The sequence below is a fragment of the Alligator sinensis genome, unplaced genomic scaffold, assembly GCF_000455745.1.
Source record: "Alligator sinensis unplaced genomic scaffold, ASM45574v1 scaffold170_2, whole genome shotgun sequence".
NCBI classification, from domain to species: Eukaryota; Metazoa; Chordata; order Crocodylia; family Alligatoridae; genus Alligator; species Alligator sinensis.
This window is the reverse complement of record NW_005842290.1, coordinates 1,437,985-1,456,509: the sequence shown is the minus strand read 5'-3', so window position 1 is coordinate 1,456,509 and position 18,525 is coordinate 1,437,985. Positions and strand designations below refer to the sequence as shown.

Sequence of the window (18,525 nt, the reverse complement as noted above, 5' to 3'; positions counted from 1 at the left end):
AAAGTATATTTTTATATTTTATTTATTCTCCTCTAAAATTTGCCCTTCTATTGAACTCAATAAGACACGATTTTGATGCAATTTGCATGTCATACATTACAGAAAAATATTTTCAGAAGTGTTAGGGTTTTTGTGCCATATAAACAATAGATTTGAATTTAAGGCTTTAAATAAAAATACTTTCAGGTGTATTTTAGTTGATGAAAAAATAATCTGGAGAGTAAAAACAAATCTCTGGAGTATTAGAGAATAGAAACAAGTTAAAATGCTTCTGAAATAGAAATTTCAACATTTAGTTAAAAAGTAAGTGCTCTACAAGCTGAAGCTTCTTGTTATTAATAGCCACTAGCTATTTAGTTTGCTATCCAAGCAAATTAAAATGGTTTCTGCCTTCTTGACACTGAAATTATATTTTTAACTTGTATGTACCTTTCTTACTGGAGGCTTTACAACAAAGTCTTCATATGTGTCTTCTGGTTTTACTGTTGTGAAGTTTTCATGCAAAATGGCAATTTTCTTTTCGTTGTCCCAACCAGCAGGTCTTAAAGGAGAAACAAAAAAAGTTTAGGGAAGCATTAGCCTTCTCAAAACACAACATACTTTTAGCACAGAGAAAATAAGGTAATAAATCTATGATGTCACACAACACCCTTCTATTAATTTAAGTTAAAAGGATGTTACAGGTATTATTGCCCATATAAAGAAACCCAGAGCTATTACACTGCCTTTGGTAAGGAATAGGAGGTGACCCAGATGTTATAACACAGCAATAATGAGCCACAGATGTACTAAATGAGCGCAAATATTTTTCTTAAAATCCAGATAAGTACTTTACAAGTAAACCTACCAAGACTGAAGAGAAAAATCACTATAAATTATCATAAAAATAAAGGATTCAGAACAGAGGGAATTTAATTCAGAATGGGACATCTAAAAAACCTATTTCAAACTTCCTTCCAGATTGCTGAAATATGACCACATGTAAACAGAGTGAATTTTCACAGTGACGTGAACATTAGATAATTTGAAATATGCTTGTAGTTAAAACCTCCTTTTCTATTAGTTGTCTTTAGCCTTGTTTATAAAAGGCCAGAGTACTTTAAATGAATGCAAACTTTTATTGCTCCATCAAGGATAGTATTGTGAAGTGAGATTGTGAAGGGAGGTGGTCCTCGCCCCTACCTTGGGCAAATTCAAGAGGAGGTTGGACAATCCCCTGTCTGGGGTCTTGTGAACCCAGCATTCATTCCTGCCTGTGGCAGGGGGTCAGGCTAGATGATCTGTTCAGGTCCCTCCTGACCCTAGCTACTATGAAACTATGAGATTTCCAAGCAGATTTAAATTTCACAGAATAAGCCAGTTGACTGACTAAACAAAAATCCCTCTTGATCTAATTAAGAAATGCGTGTTTTAAAGAGAACTTTCTGTCTGCTTCAAAGAGTTTATGATCTGTGCAGAAAAGTTGACTTTCAAATGTCCTGTTTATATGCACTAAATAGCTCAAGGCACGAGAGTCACTTGGATGTGTAGAAGGAAGTAAAACATTTCTGGAATAACTGTTCCTTTAGAAACAGTTACAAGTTGGCGATGCAAGCAAGATACTTACATAAAAACTGCATCCTTTTCTACCACTAAGGCAGGCGTGGTAAACTGAAAGCCATACGTTTTATGTACAATGTACTTATACAACAAGTCAAGGTTCTTTTCTTCCTTAACTGATGTATAAATCAAGGCAGCACCATCTAATCACTTCTTTTAAGGAAAGTTAGGAAGTGTAAGTACTTAAACATTAAATACAAACCAAAATAACCTTCAAATAATGTAACCAAAGTGATATTTTCAAAAGCAGGGAGCTTAAAGGGGAACGCCCAGTATGCCTATTTTTAAGGGTCAATTGCATCAAAAGAACTCTAACAAGCATTCAGCACTTTTTGTGGAGCTGGTGGGACAGGGAGGGAGCGGGATCATGTTGGTTAAGCAGATACAAGATGCAGACCCTCAGTCTTGAGACACCCAGTTTTGAAACCATCTACCCACACTAAGTACTTTCTCCTGCTTTTGTAAGTTTCCTGTCTTTTACTGTAAGCCACCCTGAGCCTTTCTGGGGGAAGGGTGGCATTATACATCTAATAAATAAATAAATAAATATCAGAAGGGTCTTACACACTGGCTAAAGTTTTCAAATAGAAACTCAAGCTCCGGGAGAAATTTAAAAAATGTACCACATTTCTGAGTCCTTTACCAAAACTCTAAATCAAACGTGTAACTTCAGAAAAAAGGAAATTTAACTAAGTCCCTTGTGCTTTCGTAACTACACTGCAAATGCTACACATTAAATCGCTAGATACTAAAGGCTAGTTTTTTAGATGTAATTTCTACTTAGGGCATTTTACTTCTCTCATGTAAGTCTTGATAAATATATCCCCCATCTCTCTCGGCAGATCAGGAAAGGATACACTGTAAGCAGAATCTACGAATGTGTGACTGAATGAAGTCAAAGTGTTCTTCTCTGTAGTCATGTTCCTTTTCAAGCACGCTCACTGCATCACACTGGGGAAAAAAAAAACAAACATTTAGATACCTGCACATAAGCCAGTTTCCAGGCTCATTCTCTGACCTTCCCCTTGCCTTAATAATCACTATTCCAGTCCTCTGTTTGGGAGACTCCACTAGTTACAGCAATGGATAAAATACGTAGTGTTCATAGTAATTAAAAGACAGACAATCTCATTCAGATTTCTATTACTGAAAAAAAAAAAAAAAAAGATATTTAGAGTTGATGTCAAAAGCCTATTTTCTTAAACTATTTTCATTAAACCATTAATTGCTAAATACCTCTCCTTTAAAAAGGCACTTCAGAGCAAAGAAAGTTTATATATCCTGAAAAAGACAAGTCCCATACAAAAAGCCATATGTAAGTACTTCTCCCACCTAAGTCTTTCTGTATTCTGTCACGTATACTGCCGTCATGCATAGACTAGTTGCGCACAGAAAGATACCAAACAAGTAAAACTGGATTGAGAAATGACACCTTTGTTTGTGTGCTTCAGTAACACTTACTGAACTCAAATAACTTAAACGTATTTGGGAGAAAAAGATGTTTGCAAAATATTTATCATCTTCCCACTTTTAGTTTAAAATATTCATGTCATAAACCTCCAATCAGTCTTTCGACATAACTAGAAATACCAGGCTTGTCATACTTGATCCTTGTACGCCACAATACATTTTAAAAATTTAAAATCAAGACTTGTTTAGTTAGTTCATCACAAAAAACTGAGAAGAGAAAGCCATTTCTCCCCACTTTGAGAGTACTGTTTAGATAACAGAGAATATAAATCCTGGTTTGGGGCAGTGTTTCTCCACCTTTTAAGTAGCAAGTACCCCCTAAATTCTGAAAATTTTAATAAGTACCACAATACTCAATTTTCCAGGGGATTTTATATTTACAGACTAATGTGTGCCATATGCTGGAAGAAGGGCTGTGTATGTAAGGCTGTGATATGACAGATGTCTGATCTGGTGTGGGTAGGGTTGCCGCCTTTTACACCGGGGTGCACAATTCATGTATGTACCTGGGCTAGAGGTGATGTTGGCCAAAGCTAGGCGGGTTGAACCCAGTGCCCCATAAAGCACGGCACACTAAATTATCACTGAGGAATTTAATTTTTTTTAACCGCACCAATTTTTTTGCCATAGTTTTGAGGGGAGTAAGGGGTGAGAGAGAAGAAAAGAGGGCAAGAGTGCTGGGGTACCCGCGTACCCCCTGCCTGTTTCTCACATACCCCAAGGGGTACGTGTACCACAGGTTGAGAAACTCTGGTTTAGGGAAAGCAGTTGCAAAGGCAGATTCAGAGGGGGTGCACTGGCACAGTTGCACCCACCGTTCAGAAGGCACTGAGGACTTTTTTATAGTCCCCCAATTCTCCCACTTCCCCTGCCCTCGACTCAGCAGCACATCCCCTCCCCGACCCAGGACTACCACTATCCCTAATGTCTCCAGCTGCCCTGGGGTGGGGGGGCTCCAGAGCCACTCCCACCCTACTCCAGGGAGGCTGTGCAGGGAGTCTGGGCTCAGTCCAGGACAGCAGCTGCAGGCAGGCTCCCCCTCCATGCCCAGTCCCCCAAGTGCTCCCTGTCAGCTTGGGAGCAGGCACAGGGAAGGGGGCCCTGCCCACCACAACCACTGTCCCCAGCTGAGCCTCGGCTCCCTATGCAGGCCAGCTGGATTGGGGCAGGGGCTATTCCAGAGCCATCCCTGCAGCACTGGTTCCTGTCCCCCCTACCTTTACAAAATCCCAGGTCCACCCATGAACAATGAGTTTAGGGCTTTATATGTGAAGTTCTCAAGTACAAGCTCACCTTTGTGCAAACCACCAGCACAGGAATACCAAGGTTGTGAGTCAGGACATTTTCTCCAAGTGGCAGAGTAACATTTTCATCATCTTGACCAGATGAAGGACCTCTTCTCTGTGGTGATCCCTGGTAGCCTTCTTCAGGTTCCACATACTCCTGGAACTCCTTTATAACTACAAAAGGAGACATATGGTTTAAACTAGGACAATCATCAGTTTTTGGAATAAAGTAAAAAGTAACACTATATATCTACAACTAGCTTGGATGTCTCAACTACACATCAGCATCTCACTTGGTTAAACAGAGAGGGAGAGACATGTACAATGCGTCTGATCTTGCTTGGACTGAAGTCTGTGGCAGTATTATACAAGTCTGTGGTAGTATTATAATAATCCATCCGTTATTATTATGGTGCTCTACAATGCAGAGCATGCAAGGAAACAAGCACTGTCATTCTGTTTAATCAAAATAGTTTTATATTATGAAAAAGTGATATTCTCTCGATTTAAGGCAGTGGAGCTTTCCATGTGCAAAGCAAGCAGTGCCACCACAATGTACCCCTCTGGTCTTTAAACGTCAAGGAAAGAGAGAGAGAAAAAAAAAATTAGGTTTGCATACTTAAACAACCAAAGAACCTGTGGTTAGTTTCAATATTTTCTGAAATTGTATCATAAAGAATTTCACTTGCAGCTCAGTACTTCCACATGATCCTTCTTTAGTATTTACAGTTAGAATCAATTAATATAAAAATCTATTGATGCTAAAACCAAAAATTAGTCTGACTCGATCCTCAAAACTGGGAACAGCTCAGAAACTTTAAGATTGTTAATCTAAAGTTCTAGTGCATAATATTTAAAGCAAATGATATGCATAACTAGGTAGACAACTCACTTCTAATGTGATGTTTAGACAGCCTCCCTGATCAAAATATTCTCTCCCCAGAAGTAAAAACCACAAAAAAACCCACACCAAAACTGTGGTTCAGAAATGAAACTTACCCATTAAATTCAATGCATTGTAGATTTATTGCAACCACGGAAAAACGAAGTAAATCTACGAGCTAAATAAAGTACTAAAAACCAAAAAATGTGGTGTTTAGGTGCACAATACAGGAAGGATGAAAAAGTATTGTTCTGGTCGTTCAGATGAACATACACAATTCAGCCACTCACTTTCAGGCTTCTCTTCATATAATCCAATGCAATACACAGGAAAGCAGGGCTGTTGCTTGTACTTGCTATCTGCCTACAGAAGATGACCTTGTAACCCCATGGAAACTGCTGCTTGGCCATACTCTTGGTATATAAACCTGTTCCAGAGTGTAAATAAGTGAAAAGCCCACTCCAGCCTTACAAACCAATACAATACTACTTATTTCGAGTTTTGTGGCCTCTTAAAGGGAAAACAAATGCCATCTGCATACCAATGCATAGGTGTATCCAACACCCTTTATGATGTGCAGGTGAAGTTAAAATTATCTGGAAAAGGATCCAGGTGCACAGAGCTACAACAAATTATGTAAAAAAAAGATTCTGTGGCCATATCAGGAAGTTATTAATATCTCAAAAAACACAAAGTGAAAATACTTTTCAAGTTTCAGGAGTGCCAGTTGGTATTACTGCATTGCACTAATTGGGGAAACCTTTGAGAACATATTAAAAGCTAGCACAGCTCCCTCAGATAGTGCAGTGGAGGACAAGACAGAAGGACATAATTAAAGAAAAACGACCTCTCTGCTAACATTTCACATTCAAAAAGGGGTAAAGCATTCGGAAGGGGAAAATATATTTATTCTGCTGCATACATTTTAAAGCAATTATACTTAAAACTTTGAACCAACAATTCAATTAAGTGGATTGTCAAGTCAAGAGAACCTGAGAAAAGAAGAAAAGCTTTTGAAGCTGTTTTAATTTATGTACCAACATCTTCAATCCCCATGCCATTTAAAGAACGCTGGACTGGAAACAGAACCCCTTACCAACATCCTTTATTTCCTGAATGCGTTTTCCTATAAACAAGATCTTCCATACTGCCTGGAGAAGTGAAACCTTCTCCTGGAGAAGCCATACCAGTATTAGTATCAAGAACATGCTTTGGATTTGCAAAAAGTGCAAGAGAGCAAACAACCAAATTAAAAAATGTTAATTACCACCACAAGTATTTTATAAGACAGGTATTTTATATTCAAAATATTCTCATGCAGAGGAAGCCATTTAATTCTAGGGGAAAGGATTTATTCTGGGTAGTGTCTTTATTCCAACTATGTGTTAGTCCAATAAATGTTGGAGAAGCTTTTGAATACAAGGTGTTCTTTATCAGGTATACATAATTTCTGGACCAATCAGAGCTACAACATTACTCCAATACTACCAAATTTAATTCTAGGAGCATTTACCAAGGATAAAAGTCTAAAAATACCAATTTCATTACAACAGTGAACAGACTGTTTATAGTTTCCCCTCATGACAGAAATACGAACTGGTGTAATGCAGTAAATTTCAAAAGACTCCCTGCACTTCCACATTTTTTCCCTACGTAGACCTCCATGATAAAGATGTGACAGATACAAGTTGTTCATTACCTAAATATCCAGCTGGGTTGAATGGTCAGCTGTAGCATTTTAGAATCAACTATGAATATTCCTCTCCTGCTCATAATTAAGTTGGAGTAACAAACACAAGAATTTAATCATGCACTACCAAATCCCTTTCCCAGCCTTACTTCCCTTTGTTAGGGCTGGCAAATGTGAAACAGTGTGGGTGCTTGCTATATATTATCCAAGTCAATCCACATACAGCGTTAATGCGCCGTAACACGTGCATGTGTAGACACTGGCCTATTCCTGCTTACTGCGCAGTAAATTAAAGCTGGCGTAAACACACGTGTGGACACACCCAGTCTAGAATTTCTCTGAAAGAACCATACAAGCATACCCTAAAAGTTTTTTAAAACCTAGAAAATTAATTATTTTAGAAAGTACATTCAAGTGAGAAGTTTAGGAGACAAACCTCTAGAGATTTAATGACTAGCAAAATCCTATCAGACTTGGAGAATCCCTTGACTTATGTCACAGTCAGAACTTTGAGTTGCAATAGACAAGGAATACCCAGTTCCAAAGAATGAGGCAAGCAGAAGTGCATTAGAAAATACTTACAAAGAGGCCTTCTTAGAATATACTAGGGGTGCGCCGATAAAGATTTTTTGCCCGATACCTACGGCTGATATGCAGCCCAGCAGTGTGGAGAGCAGTGTCCAGCTGGTAAATGTGTGGGAGGGAAGGGACGTGGCAGAGAGAGCGCAGATCGAGGTCCCCATGGTGGGGGATGGAGTGGGGCTGGGGCAGGGTCAAGCGCTGCACAGCTGGGGGGGCGGGGGGGGGGGGGGCACACCAAGGCATGGGATGGAGGTGCAGGCAGTTCATTTGGTGGGCATGGGGAGGATGGCAGGGCAGCTCCACCACAACCCCCAGGGGAGGCATAGGGGGCATGTGCCCCCTGGATTTGTGCACAGGGGAGGGCAGGCTGTCTGCTGCAGACTTGGGGCCAGGGGCTGTGCCAATTGCTGATAATGTCAATTTTCCTTTTATCGGTGTTGTTCCGACATGGACCGATAATATCGGTGCGCCTCTAGAATATATGTGTAGCACACGTGGAATGGCGAGGAGAGAAAAATGCAAGTTTGTTTTCATCTTTAAAAGAAAAAACTTGGATCGTTGTTCATAAGTGCTGTTGTTTCACTGAATGGGCCAAGACTCTATAACTTGTATATTTTACATCCTTCACTGAAAGTATTTAATTCCTCCGATATTATGCTAATAATTGGAAGTTCTTAAAACTTAATCAAAAATCCTTTAAAATTAGCTCTGTTGTTGAAACGTCTATGTTACTCTTAGCCTACTCCTGCCTAAGAGCTATGCACAAACAATCAGAAGGAAATGTGCCAATACAGAAGTGGTCTAGCAGAACAATGGCTCCTGTTAGCATCCTAAAGATGCAAAAGCCTTTCAGAGAAAAAAAAATACATTAGACACTTACATTTTTGTTCCATGTCTCTCATCTCTTCTGGGGGAATTTTCATCTTATCAATATGCTCACGTAAAACACTGGCCCATTTTTGTAAAGATTCCATTACAGTCCAAGGTCTAGACATGTCAACCACAAAAACTACGATGGTGTCCTGTAAAGAGTCTGCAGAAACAGCAAACTTCAAAAGCCCTTTATGGTACAAGTCACCATCCAGAATCCAGACGTTACAGCGGGTGTGATCTGGAGGAGTGGGAGGGAATAAAAAAAAAAAAAAAGATAGTTATACACATCTCAGACTGATAGGCCCATTGCTACAGCCATATTAGCTCACCAATAAAGAGAAAAGCAACAAGGTACTACAAAACCTAATAAAGATTGTGAAGAAGAGTTACCAGAAAAACTAGCCTGCTTGTTTTTAAACACGTGTGTGCTTAACACTGGTCATCTCTTAAAGAAAAAAAGAGCAGTGAACACCCAGGAAGCAAACTGGACATGTCCCTCTAAAAAGGGTCTTTATTCTCTTTGCTAATCTTTGTTTTTACTTTAAAAATATACGAACAATTTGTTTTCTCCAATCTTTTCCAGGGATTACAGAGCATTGCGGAATTTATCATATGTAGATAGGTATCCAAGCTGTAGCTGCATTGGTCTAAAGGAAAAGGCAATCAGGACTCATAGTAGAGATTATATCTTTTATTAGACCAACAAGATGTTCCCAAAAAAAATTCTTTAATTGCAAGCTTTTGGGCACAAACACCCTTCATCAGGCATTGGAGAAAAGATTGTGAAAGTTCTCCTGGGAAATGAAAGTTCGTATTGCATAGGACTTCACTCAGTGAAATCCTATGAAATACGAACCCGGGAACTATAATGAACTGGATAATTTCACTGAGTGAAATCCTATGCAATATGAACTTTCATTTCCAAGGACAGCTTTCACAGTCTTTTCTCCAATGCCTGATGAAGGGTGTTTGTGCCCAAAAGCTTGCAATTAAAGAATTTTTTTTGCAAACATCTGTTGGTCCAATAAAAGATATCATCTCTACTATGAGCCCTGATTGTCATATGTAGGTATTCACTACATCAGACTGTCATTGACCTATGGCCTGCAGGCCCCATCTCGCCCACAAAGAGGTCCAACTAGCTGGTGGTGGGGTGAGGCAGAGGGGGGAAAAAAAATCAGTAGGATGGAGTTGTGTTCTACTTCATTGTGGATCCTGCTGCTGTGTCACATCGATGCTTCCCAAGTTGCAGAGGGGATGGGGAATCAGGAGTGGGAGGCAAAATGCAGGCAGCTGGCCACTCCAGGGGCTGAAGATCTGCTGACCCCTGCACTGGACTCCAAGCCTAGCCATCAAGTTTATTATAGTTACCATCCATGATTAAGCGCTGGGCACTATAGAAAGGTACGAGTAGAAACAGCTTCTATCCCAAATGGCTCACTGATCAGAAATAAGCAGCAGGTAATAGTAGGAGGGAAGCTAACTTCTGAGAAAGAGGCCAGGAGCAGGACCAGACTAACAAGCGTGCATAATTTGGTAGTTCTGAATTATTTTAAAGTTTAAGATTCTGTGAACTCACGTGCTTCAGCAGTGGCTGTCACATAACCATGCCTTGCAAAATGCAAATCTTTGTTTTCTACTTGATACCTTTATAGTTCATTTGTTTTCCCTACTTTCTACAGAGCATACATAACACACACAAAAAAGGGAAAGCAAAAGCTGTGAAGTCGGAACTGTGGTTGCACAGACATTATGCAGTCTAATAATTATCAGTTCCATGCATCTTCCATACAAGCTCTCCTCATTCAGTACTTGGGAACGGAGCATGCCTGAATATGAGAAGTACAGTGAATAAAGTTGACTGAAGAACACTGCCTCATTTTCTGCAGTATATAATGAATGAGGCAGGGAATTGATGGTCTCTTCTGGTGAAGCAAGGCCTCATCAGTCCAGATAACCACATTCCAAGCTCTCAGACCCAGGTCTCCTAATCCCTTTGTTTCTCATTTCCTTCCCCTCCTCACCCATACTCCCTCTGCTCTTTGTCCTGATTCCCCAACCCAGGCTAGCTCCTGTCCTTGCCATGTTTTGAGTCAGGCTTCATGCTGCCAGGCTGCCAACTGAAGAAAGTCTCCCTTCCCTCAGTTCTAGCACAGGTCAACCCTGCTGGGAGCAACCACCCCAGGAATGCCCTGCTTCCCCCATGGAATATTCTGAGCTTTGCAACCAAACCCTTAGAAGTTTTAAAGAAATGCAAACAGATTTAACAGACTTGTACATCAAATGTAAGTATTACCTCTACCCCTAGAGCATTAAAGGCACATTTCTCACACAAAGGCAATCCCCCAGACAAGTTTCAATCTCTCCATCAAAGCCCAGTCATCAGAACTTCAAACTAATTCTTTTAAATAAGGAGAGAAAAAAAACCTTTATTCCCCACCCCTCATATTCTCAGTAATAACTGAACCATTTTTGCTGGAGTTTACAAAAAACAGCCCAAGATAGGCCCCTAAAAATGCAGCCTAAACAACAGAATATTGGCAAAGTTATAAGCAATTCGGAACAGATTCCTGTTCCCATACAGTACCTTTGTAAGCTCCGAGTAACCTGAAGCACAGTTTAGGGGGCATTATCAGCTGCACTTATACTCAAACCAGATCTGGACTGGGATTGAGGGGGGGAGAGCCTCACAGTCTAGATTCAGACCCACTTCTGATAGTGGGGCAAGCAGCTCGGCATAAGCCATGCCTGAGCTGCTGTGTTGGCTCAGGGAGTCACTGAAAATGAATTCAGCTGGCATTTGCCCCCCTGCCACCAGAACGCACCCCTGCTGGGGCTCCCATATCCTGGGATTCAATGGAGGGCCCTGCAACCAAATTCCCAGCTCCCCCAGGAGCCCAGTGGGCCAGATACCATGGCTTTGTGGGCCCCATCTTTGACACCCATGACCTATTCTACCAGCTGGCTGCAAACCACCCCCCCACCTTGCAGCTCCAAACCCCACCCTGCTCCCAGCTGGCTGCAACACCCCCCCACCCCGGGGATGCTTCACCACCCCATCAGTCTGAGTTCATCAGCCGCACCTGCCACCCACCACCCCGCACTAGGGGGTGGGCCTGATGCAGAATAGGGGTGGGGGGAAGGGGGGTGGCATGCAGCTGGATGTGGAGCAGTGGCAGCACAGGCTGGTGGCAGCAGCCGCCACGTGCAAGCTTTCGCCTGCCTCCATCCCCTTGCTCCTGGAGGCAGCGGCAGCACAGGGTGGTGGTATGCGGCGCTCTGTCGTTGTTCCCCCACCCTCATCATTCTTGAGGGACAATTTGCTAGTGCTATAATAAAAAGGCAACCAAACTGTCTTCATTGCTTCCTCCTGAGGAAGAACAGCTTCCCCCAGCTCTCACTCTGGTACTGCAGTTCCCCTGTTTCCCACCCAACGTCACAAAATGGCTGATATCAGAGTCCCTGCAGTGACAGAGGTGTTCTCCCATTAGGCTGAGGAAGAGCCGCTAGGGCCACTCACACTGGCACCAGTGGGGGAGAGGAGAGTTGGCTCAGGAACTGAAAGGAGAGAAGAGGCTACAACATAATGATATAAATTGCTTTTCTAAAATTGTTTAGTGTTTATATGCAAGTCATGATCTTAAAAATAGCATATACAATACAGTACACTGGCATCTACATTTCTCCTAGTAGCTTAGCCAGTGTCCTGTTTAATATAGGCACTGCTAACTAAGTGCTGCAATTCTACCATAGCGGCTGATGCATTTCTATTTGCATTGTAGATATTGGTGTAATCAAAACTATCACTTTGATAATAAACTTAACTACAATTTTAAGTTATAGACACTTCTTCTGTCTCTCTTAACATGTGGAAATAATATTCTACAAAATTAACATCTACAATAATCCGATTCCACTGCTATAGCAAAATCTGTTTTCACTGCAATACTAGGCACTTGTCATGAGACCAAGAGTTTTAAGGTATGTAATTAATTTAAGCCTACTTTCCCCATGTTCTAAGGTTACGTTTTATTTTGTTTTACAGAATAGAGAGTTAACTGCTCATTAAAAAGAAGCATAGCAAATCCAGCTATCCTCATACAGTTAAGCCAATGAGCAAAATACTTGAGTTTGCATCAGGAGATGCTAAAAAAAAAGTGTACAGAATAAGAGACTGAGAGCATCTATGTTTGAGATATTGGTCTCTTCTTCAGCAAAATGGCTTTAACAGTGCCTTGAGCTACAATCTCTTAAAAAAAAAGAACAAACAGACTTCAGGAAATAGTCCTGGGTCTTTCATTCACATAAGTTATTCAAAGCACCACCACAGAAATAAAAACCCAATCATTGTTTTTAATTATAAACTCTGTTCGCCCATCCTACTTCCTAGTGGTATCGTTAACTTTATACAGTTATTTGCTTACCCAAAGAACTGTGGGTTTTTAGTGAGCGCTGCATTTGCGTATTGCTCACTTCTAAGTCATGCCCCCCAACATACCCAGCTTCAGGAAATTCAGCCAGACCCAGTCTGCAAGCAAAAGGTTGCTGACCCCGGCTATGGTTCTAGCGTAGAGAATCATTTAAACTTGCAGTGCTTATCAAATCATATCAGCCCAGAAGGCAGCTAGACATCTGTGATCCAAACTAAGAAAATAAAAAATGTGTCCTATAAAACAAGACACAATCTTCAAGTCAGAAGCTCCAAAGCCAAAATGGAGGCTCCCATAATAACCTGTGTGCCAACAGCACCTGGATCAGGCTGGAAGAACTAATCCAACTGGAACATCTTTTAATGACCTTGCACAGACCCACTATGAAGCACAACTAACTCAACTTTGTGACAAACAGCAATACAATAACAGAATGATGCTACTCTGGATACATGTCTGGAGCTATCAAAAACCACTTGGATTGCAAATTAAGTAGTCCAGTAACGCTATAACTAATATGTAGAGATGCACTTAATTAGTCGAACACCAAGTTTAATATCACATAACCAATGCCTCCTGCTTTAGTCTTCTGTGCACTGTTGCTTGAAGAACTGCCTCTTACCAGTGGCAAGAGAAATTTTAAAGGGCAGTTTATGAAACTAAATTTCCTACATGCACTGCCAATTACAGATGCCAATTCTTGGGAGGCTCACCAGTCCAGATGGGATACATACATGGTGATCACAATGGACTGGGAAAAGAGACTCTCAGGAACAGCTCCTAGTAATCCCTAGAACTCCCTTCAACATAGGAACTCCGAGTTCTGTATTTTGAATGAATTTCACAACATTATAACAAATCTTATTCCTAACGCAGAAAAGCTAAGAAGCCATAAACTACAAGGAAACTGTACCTGAGGCTAACGATCTAGAAGGATCCCAGGTGTCCCTGAACCTCTTCTGGAACAAATGCCTTCACCTAGACAGTTTGGGCCAGCACCCTAGAAAGGAGATTTTTCAGGCAGATTCAGTAGTGGATGTGTTCCAAGACGGCTAAAGACCCAAGCAACTAAAGTAGTTTTCACATTAAATTGAATGATTAATGTCTGGCAAAAATAGAAGCGAACTGGCTAGTTATTTAACTAAAAGACTGCATAAATAGCTTGGCACCCAAGACAGATGTTGTCCAAAGCCAAGAACTGGGCAGATGCTGCTGGTGTGGGAGGAAAGCCAAAAGACAGCATCGCTACTAGCAATAATGTTGCCTCACAAAAGAGAGGCATTTTCTACACACTGGTCCAATTGTTGTGTGAAAAGTAGGCATTTTAGACCATACACAATCCTGAGGGAAAAAGGCGAGAATCATAGGGCAAAGTAGAGCACATACTTAGCAATCTACAGTAGTGTTATTTCAAGTAAAGAGACTGAATAATTTCCAAATAGATCAAGGGGAATAAGCATCACTGCCTAGACTCTTGAACTACTAAATCTGCCACCTTATTCCCAGAGACAACACAAAGGGAGGAGGAAGCAGATAATGACTCTGTCAAGTTCCTTTTCTTTTGTCCTTCCATAATTAACAGTTTCAGGAACCAAGGCTGACAAACCTGAAGATACTAGAAAAGGTTTCCAGTAGCATAGCAAAGTGATATGAAGGCTTACCTACTCTGACTTCAGCCATAGGTCTCTACAACACTTGAATTGATGTGATTTCCCTTTGTCTTATGAAAGTTTGGAGATTGTAGATGGCCACTCTACTGACATACAGGTCTAAAATGCCAAATAAGTCATGAGCTAAGCTAGTGGTATGATCTTGAGCACTATATTCCTGTTTTGCTGTGTTTAGCTGCTCCTCAGAAACATTCTCAATTAAAAGGGATCTATTCCCAAGGAAAAAACTGGTACTTTGTCAAATCAATTTAGTTCTTGGCCATAGTTACACAGAGCACTTGATTTTCACTTCAAGGGAAAAAAATCTTTGTCATGTCTGGCTGATGGATGGGTCTCACCTATTTTACTACATAGTTTGCTGGCTGCTGATGCCAACAACAGGAGAGAATAAAAGAGTCAGGAATTGATTTTTTTTACAGGCCCTGCTAAAACCTGTTACTTATGTGACTCGTGCAAAGGCTTGAATTGAATCAAGCAGAGTCCAACAGTGTATTTTTACTAAATACCTGAAGTTTCCAAACAAATTGATAGATGACAACAGAGACAAAAGGATCACATCCCCAACAGGGATTGAGGAGTGAGAAATCCCTTCTTCCCAATTAAAAGTATTCTTGCATATCTCCAAAGCCTTTCCTTCCTCCTCTAAATGAGGAAGGCTGTCAGAATACTGGGTGGGTCAATGAAAGGGGCAATAGTGCAGATGTTAATACTCCATCAGAGTGACAAACGTGGCAGGAAATCGTATACATTTATTGGCTTGGGAACTACAACAGGTTTAAGGACAGACCTATTATCTTCAAACTCAGTGGCAAGGACCTCAGCCAGAAAAGCCCCATAGGTTAAAGAGGATGACCAAAGGAACCTAAGAAAGCAAGACCTTCAGAACCCAGGATGGCACTCCTGAATCTGTTCAAGAATCACTCAGACCTCCCAGGCCACCCAAAGGCTAACCAGGAAGTTTTATACAACCAAGTGTTTTTTTCAGTAAGTAAGGTGACAGTAAGCTAACCTTCTCCAGAAGGAGCTCTCATGGCTACAGGCCCTGACAATGGCACTAAAGAGTCATCACCAGTCAAAGATGGCATGAAAACCAGTCCTGAAGTGACAACAGCAAAACCAATTTCTGATTGAATCGAGGCAGACATCTCAGACAGGCAGTCCCTAACTTATGGCTGAATCCTCAGAGCACTAAAGAGCTGCCTACTAACAGCTTCATTGTATGATATTATCTTTCTTAGACCATAACAACAAAAATCTCTGTGATACAAAAGGAGCCTTCCTCTGCCCCTCGCACCAAAGCTAGGGCATGTTTGTTTTGCTCAGAACTGAAGAAAGTGCTAAGTATCAATGTTGAGAACATAATTCTATGGTGTAGGTAATTCAAAGGGAAGACTGGCCTCAGCAATGAAAGTTCAAGCACAAAAGATTTCCTTCAAGCTGGGGATGTCTAAGTGCTCACTGAAGGCAATACAAATCCATCTAGCAGAAGTGTCTTTAGTTGGCACTGACTTGCCTGGCACTGGCAACAAAGAGAGTTTACTCTTACTTCACAAGGGAACAGAGCACATCTCTAATCCAAGTACTAACCTCAAAAAGCATCAGAGCCACCCCACTGACTACTGATGTAAGCTTAAGGGTTATAAGCCACATGCACAAGTTGGAATCTGGGGTACTTGATACCCTCCTTGCTATTTTCCCTTGCTATTTTCAGGGACAAAGAAACATTTTTATCCCAAAGCTTTTATAAGCAGTGGTCAGCATCATCATTCCCGTGTAGACACAAGAAAAATAAGGCACAAAGAAATGAAGTACTTTGCCCAGGATCAGAGAGATCAGAAGCATAACTGGAGAGAATCCCTAGGTCTCCTTGAACCACACTAGTGCTCCATCTGGTAGATCTTCACCTACCCATTACATTGCATCTTGCCTCCAGTGGGCTGGGAAAAATAGTGATGAAGCTAGCAGTACTTTAACAGCTCTGGGAAGGAGGAGGAGGATGAGATAGAGATGCACTCTTATATAGGGGAAGGGAAAAACTAATTCTGTCAGTGTCTTATTCTTCTTTTTACTCATCGAATAACCTTTACTGAAATGTCTCTTTTATGTAGATAAGAGTAACCACTTAGCCAACATGTATAAGATACAGGAAAATGTGACCTACATACAGCTTGCTTAAAAAAAAAAAAAAAAAAAGGTTAAAAAACCCAGCGCACTCTTATATAGGGGAAGGGAAAAACTAATTCTGTCAGTGTCTTATTCTTCTTTTTACTCATCGAATAACCTTTACTGAAATGTCTCTTTTATGTAGATAAGAGTAACCACTTAGCCAACATGTATAAGATACAGGAAAATGTGACCTACATACAGCTTGCTTAAAAAAAAAAAAAAAAAAAGGTTACAAAACCCAGTAAATCCAAATTTAGACTGCAGGATGCTCTTGGATATGTCACTTTAATTTTTCCCCACTGCAGGAGCATGGATTGAGTTGCATTTGTATACGATTATAAGCAGCTAGAATGATCTACCAGTCTATCAGCATCAGCAAAATATCTACCCTGAAAGTAAATGGATCCTCTGAGAACATGTTGTTCGAAGGTATTTTGTCTCCTGAAGAGGCCAAGCTGTGAGAACAGTGAGAGAGAGAGTACTCAGTGCAAAATGCATTTTTCTTTTGACAGCTACATCACTTTCTTACAACATACACAGTAATGGAACGCTTAACCCAGCCACTTGGGTGTAATCCAAAATACACACTACTAAAATGCATAAAAATTACAAAACCTATCAGTGACTTGATTGGTGTATACAGCAAACGCTGTATGCAGATGTAGCAAACTCACCATCTCTGTCTTCATCGTGAATATTTAGGTATAGGTATTCCAGCCCTCTTCCTTTCTTGCCATGTTCCGCTCCTTGTATTTTAGTCATAAGTGTTGTTTTACCTGAACCGTCATCACCTGCCAGTAAGTTTGTACAACAAAAAGATACGTTCAGAAATCTGTTCTTTGCAGAATAGGTTGTTTTCAAGTGTGCTCAAGCAGTCAGGAAAAAACAAAACAAAGCAGCCGGTCTTATTTCTAGGGGGGGAAGGACTTGGTTTTAAAATCTCCGTGCAAACAGTTAGTTGAATTTATCACTAAGAGTACAACACACTGAAGACATACGCTAAGAATATAACACATAAGGATAGATAACGAATAGCACAGAGTGCTTAGCAGCCTGGACACTAAATAGTCCATGTGATCTTAAGCAGCAATGAACTTACTGGAACGAGCTGAATCCTAAAAAGTTGAGGAACAGGCACTTAACAAAAAGCAAAATTTATATGGACGTGCACCAATCACAGGAGCTCTAGCTCTGGAGCGAGACTCACTTCCTGGGTTTCAGCCAGGCAAGCGACCCTTTTGCAGTCCAACTGACCGAAAAACCAGCTGTTCTCCACTGATCCCAAACCACGTTACCACAAGTTTCAGGTTAAGGCGGCATCTAGTAACAACCCCAAGTACGAGGCCGTTTTAGATCCGCATCTAAAAACAAAACCAGGTTCAGATGAACGTATCCGCTTCCACCCAAGCAGAGACCCCGATTTACTCGGACACCCGCCACGGCAACGCCAACAGCAGGCCCCACCTACACGCGGAAAGAAGTGACAGCCCGGACAGCTTTAAACACCCGTTCGGCTGAACTGGCGAGCGTGCAAAGCCCAACGCCGATGGATTTCAATAGGCCGGCACCTGTGCGATTGCCACGGCAGGGAAGCTGCCGCGTTTCAGACCGAAGCGCGCTGGCACCGGACCCGGACCCGCGTGACAACCCCCAGCCCCCCGCAATGAAGCGGGCGCTGCGCTGGCCCCTGTCGGGAAACACCCCCCTGCAGTTAATACTCACCAAAGACAAGGATGTTTTTGCCCGAGGGCAGCTTGGACCGGGAGCGGGTGGACACCTCGCTCAGGATGGAGGACCTGCGCGGGGAGAAGCGACACGGGGCTCAGCTCGGCTTCGGCTCCGGCTCCGGCTCCGGCCTCCCCCTCCCTCCGCGCCC

The 18,525-nt window shown here is 41.5% G+C and overlaps 1 protein-coding gene across 1 annotated transcript in view; it reads right to left on the bottom strand.

The window, feature by feature from the left end:
* DYNC1LI2 (dynein cytoplasmic 1 light intermediate chain 2) overlaps positions 1–18,525 on the bottom strand; it is a 41,063-nt gene that overhangs the window by 18,992 nt on the left and 3,546 nt on the right. The window contains exons 2-8 of the mRNA XM_025209490.1: positions 18,372–18,445; positions 17,324–17,440; positions 8,391–8,621; positions 4,363–4,529; positions 2,457–2,550; positions 1,607–1,742; positions 430–541 (exon numbers count right to left, since the gene is read on the bottom strand). Coding sequence (XP_025065275.1) covers positions 430–541; positions 1,607–1,742; positions 2,457–2,550; positions 4,363–4,529; positions 8,391–8,621; positions 17,324–17,440; positions 18,372–18,445 — 931 coding nt within the window. The remainder of the gene's footprint in view (positions 1–429; positions 542–1,606; positions 1,743–2,456; positions 2,551–4,362; positions 4,530–8,390; positions 8,622–17,323; positions 17,441–18,371; positions 18,446–18,525) is intronic.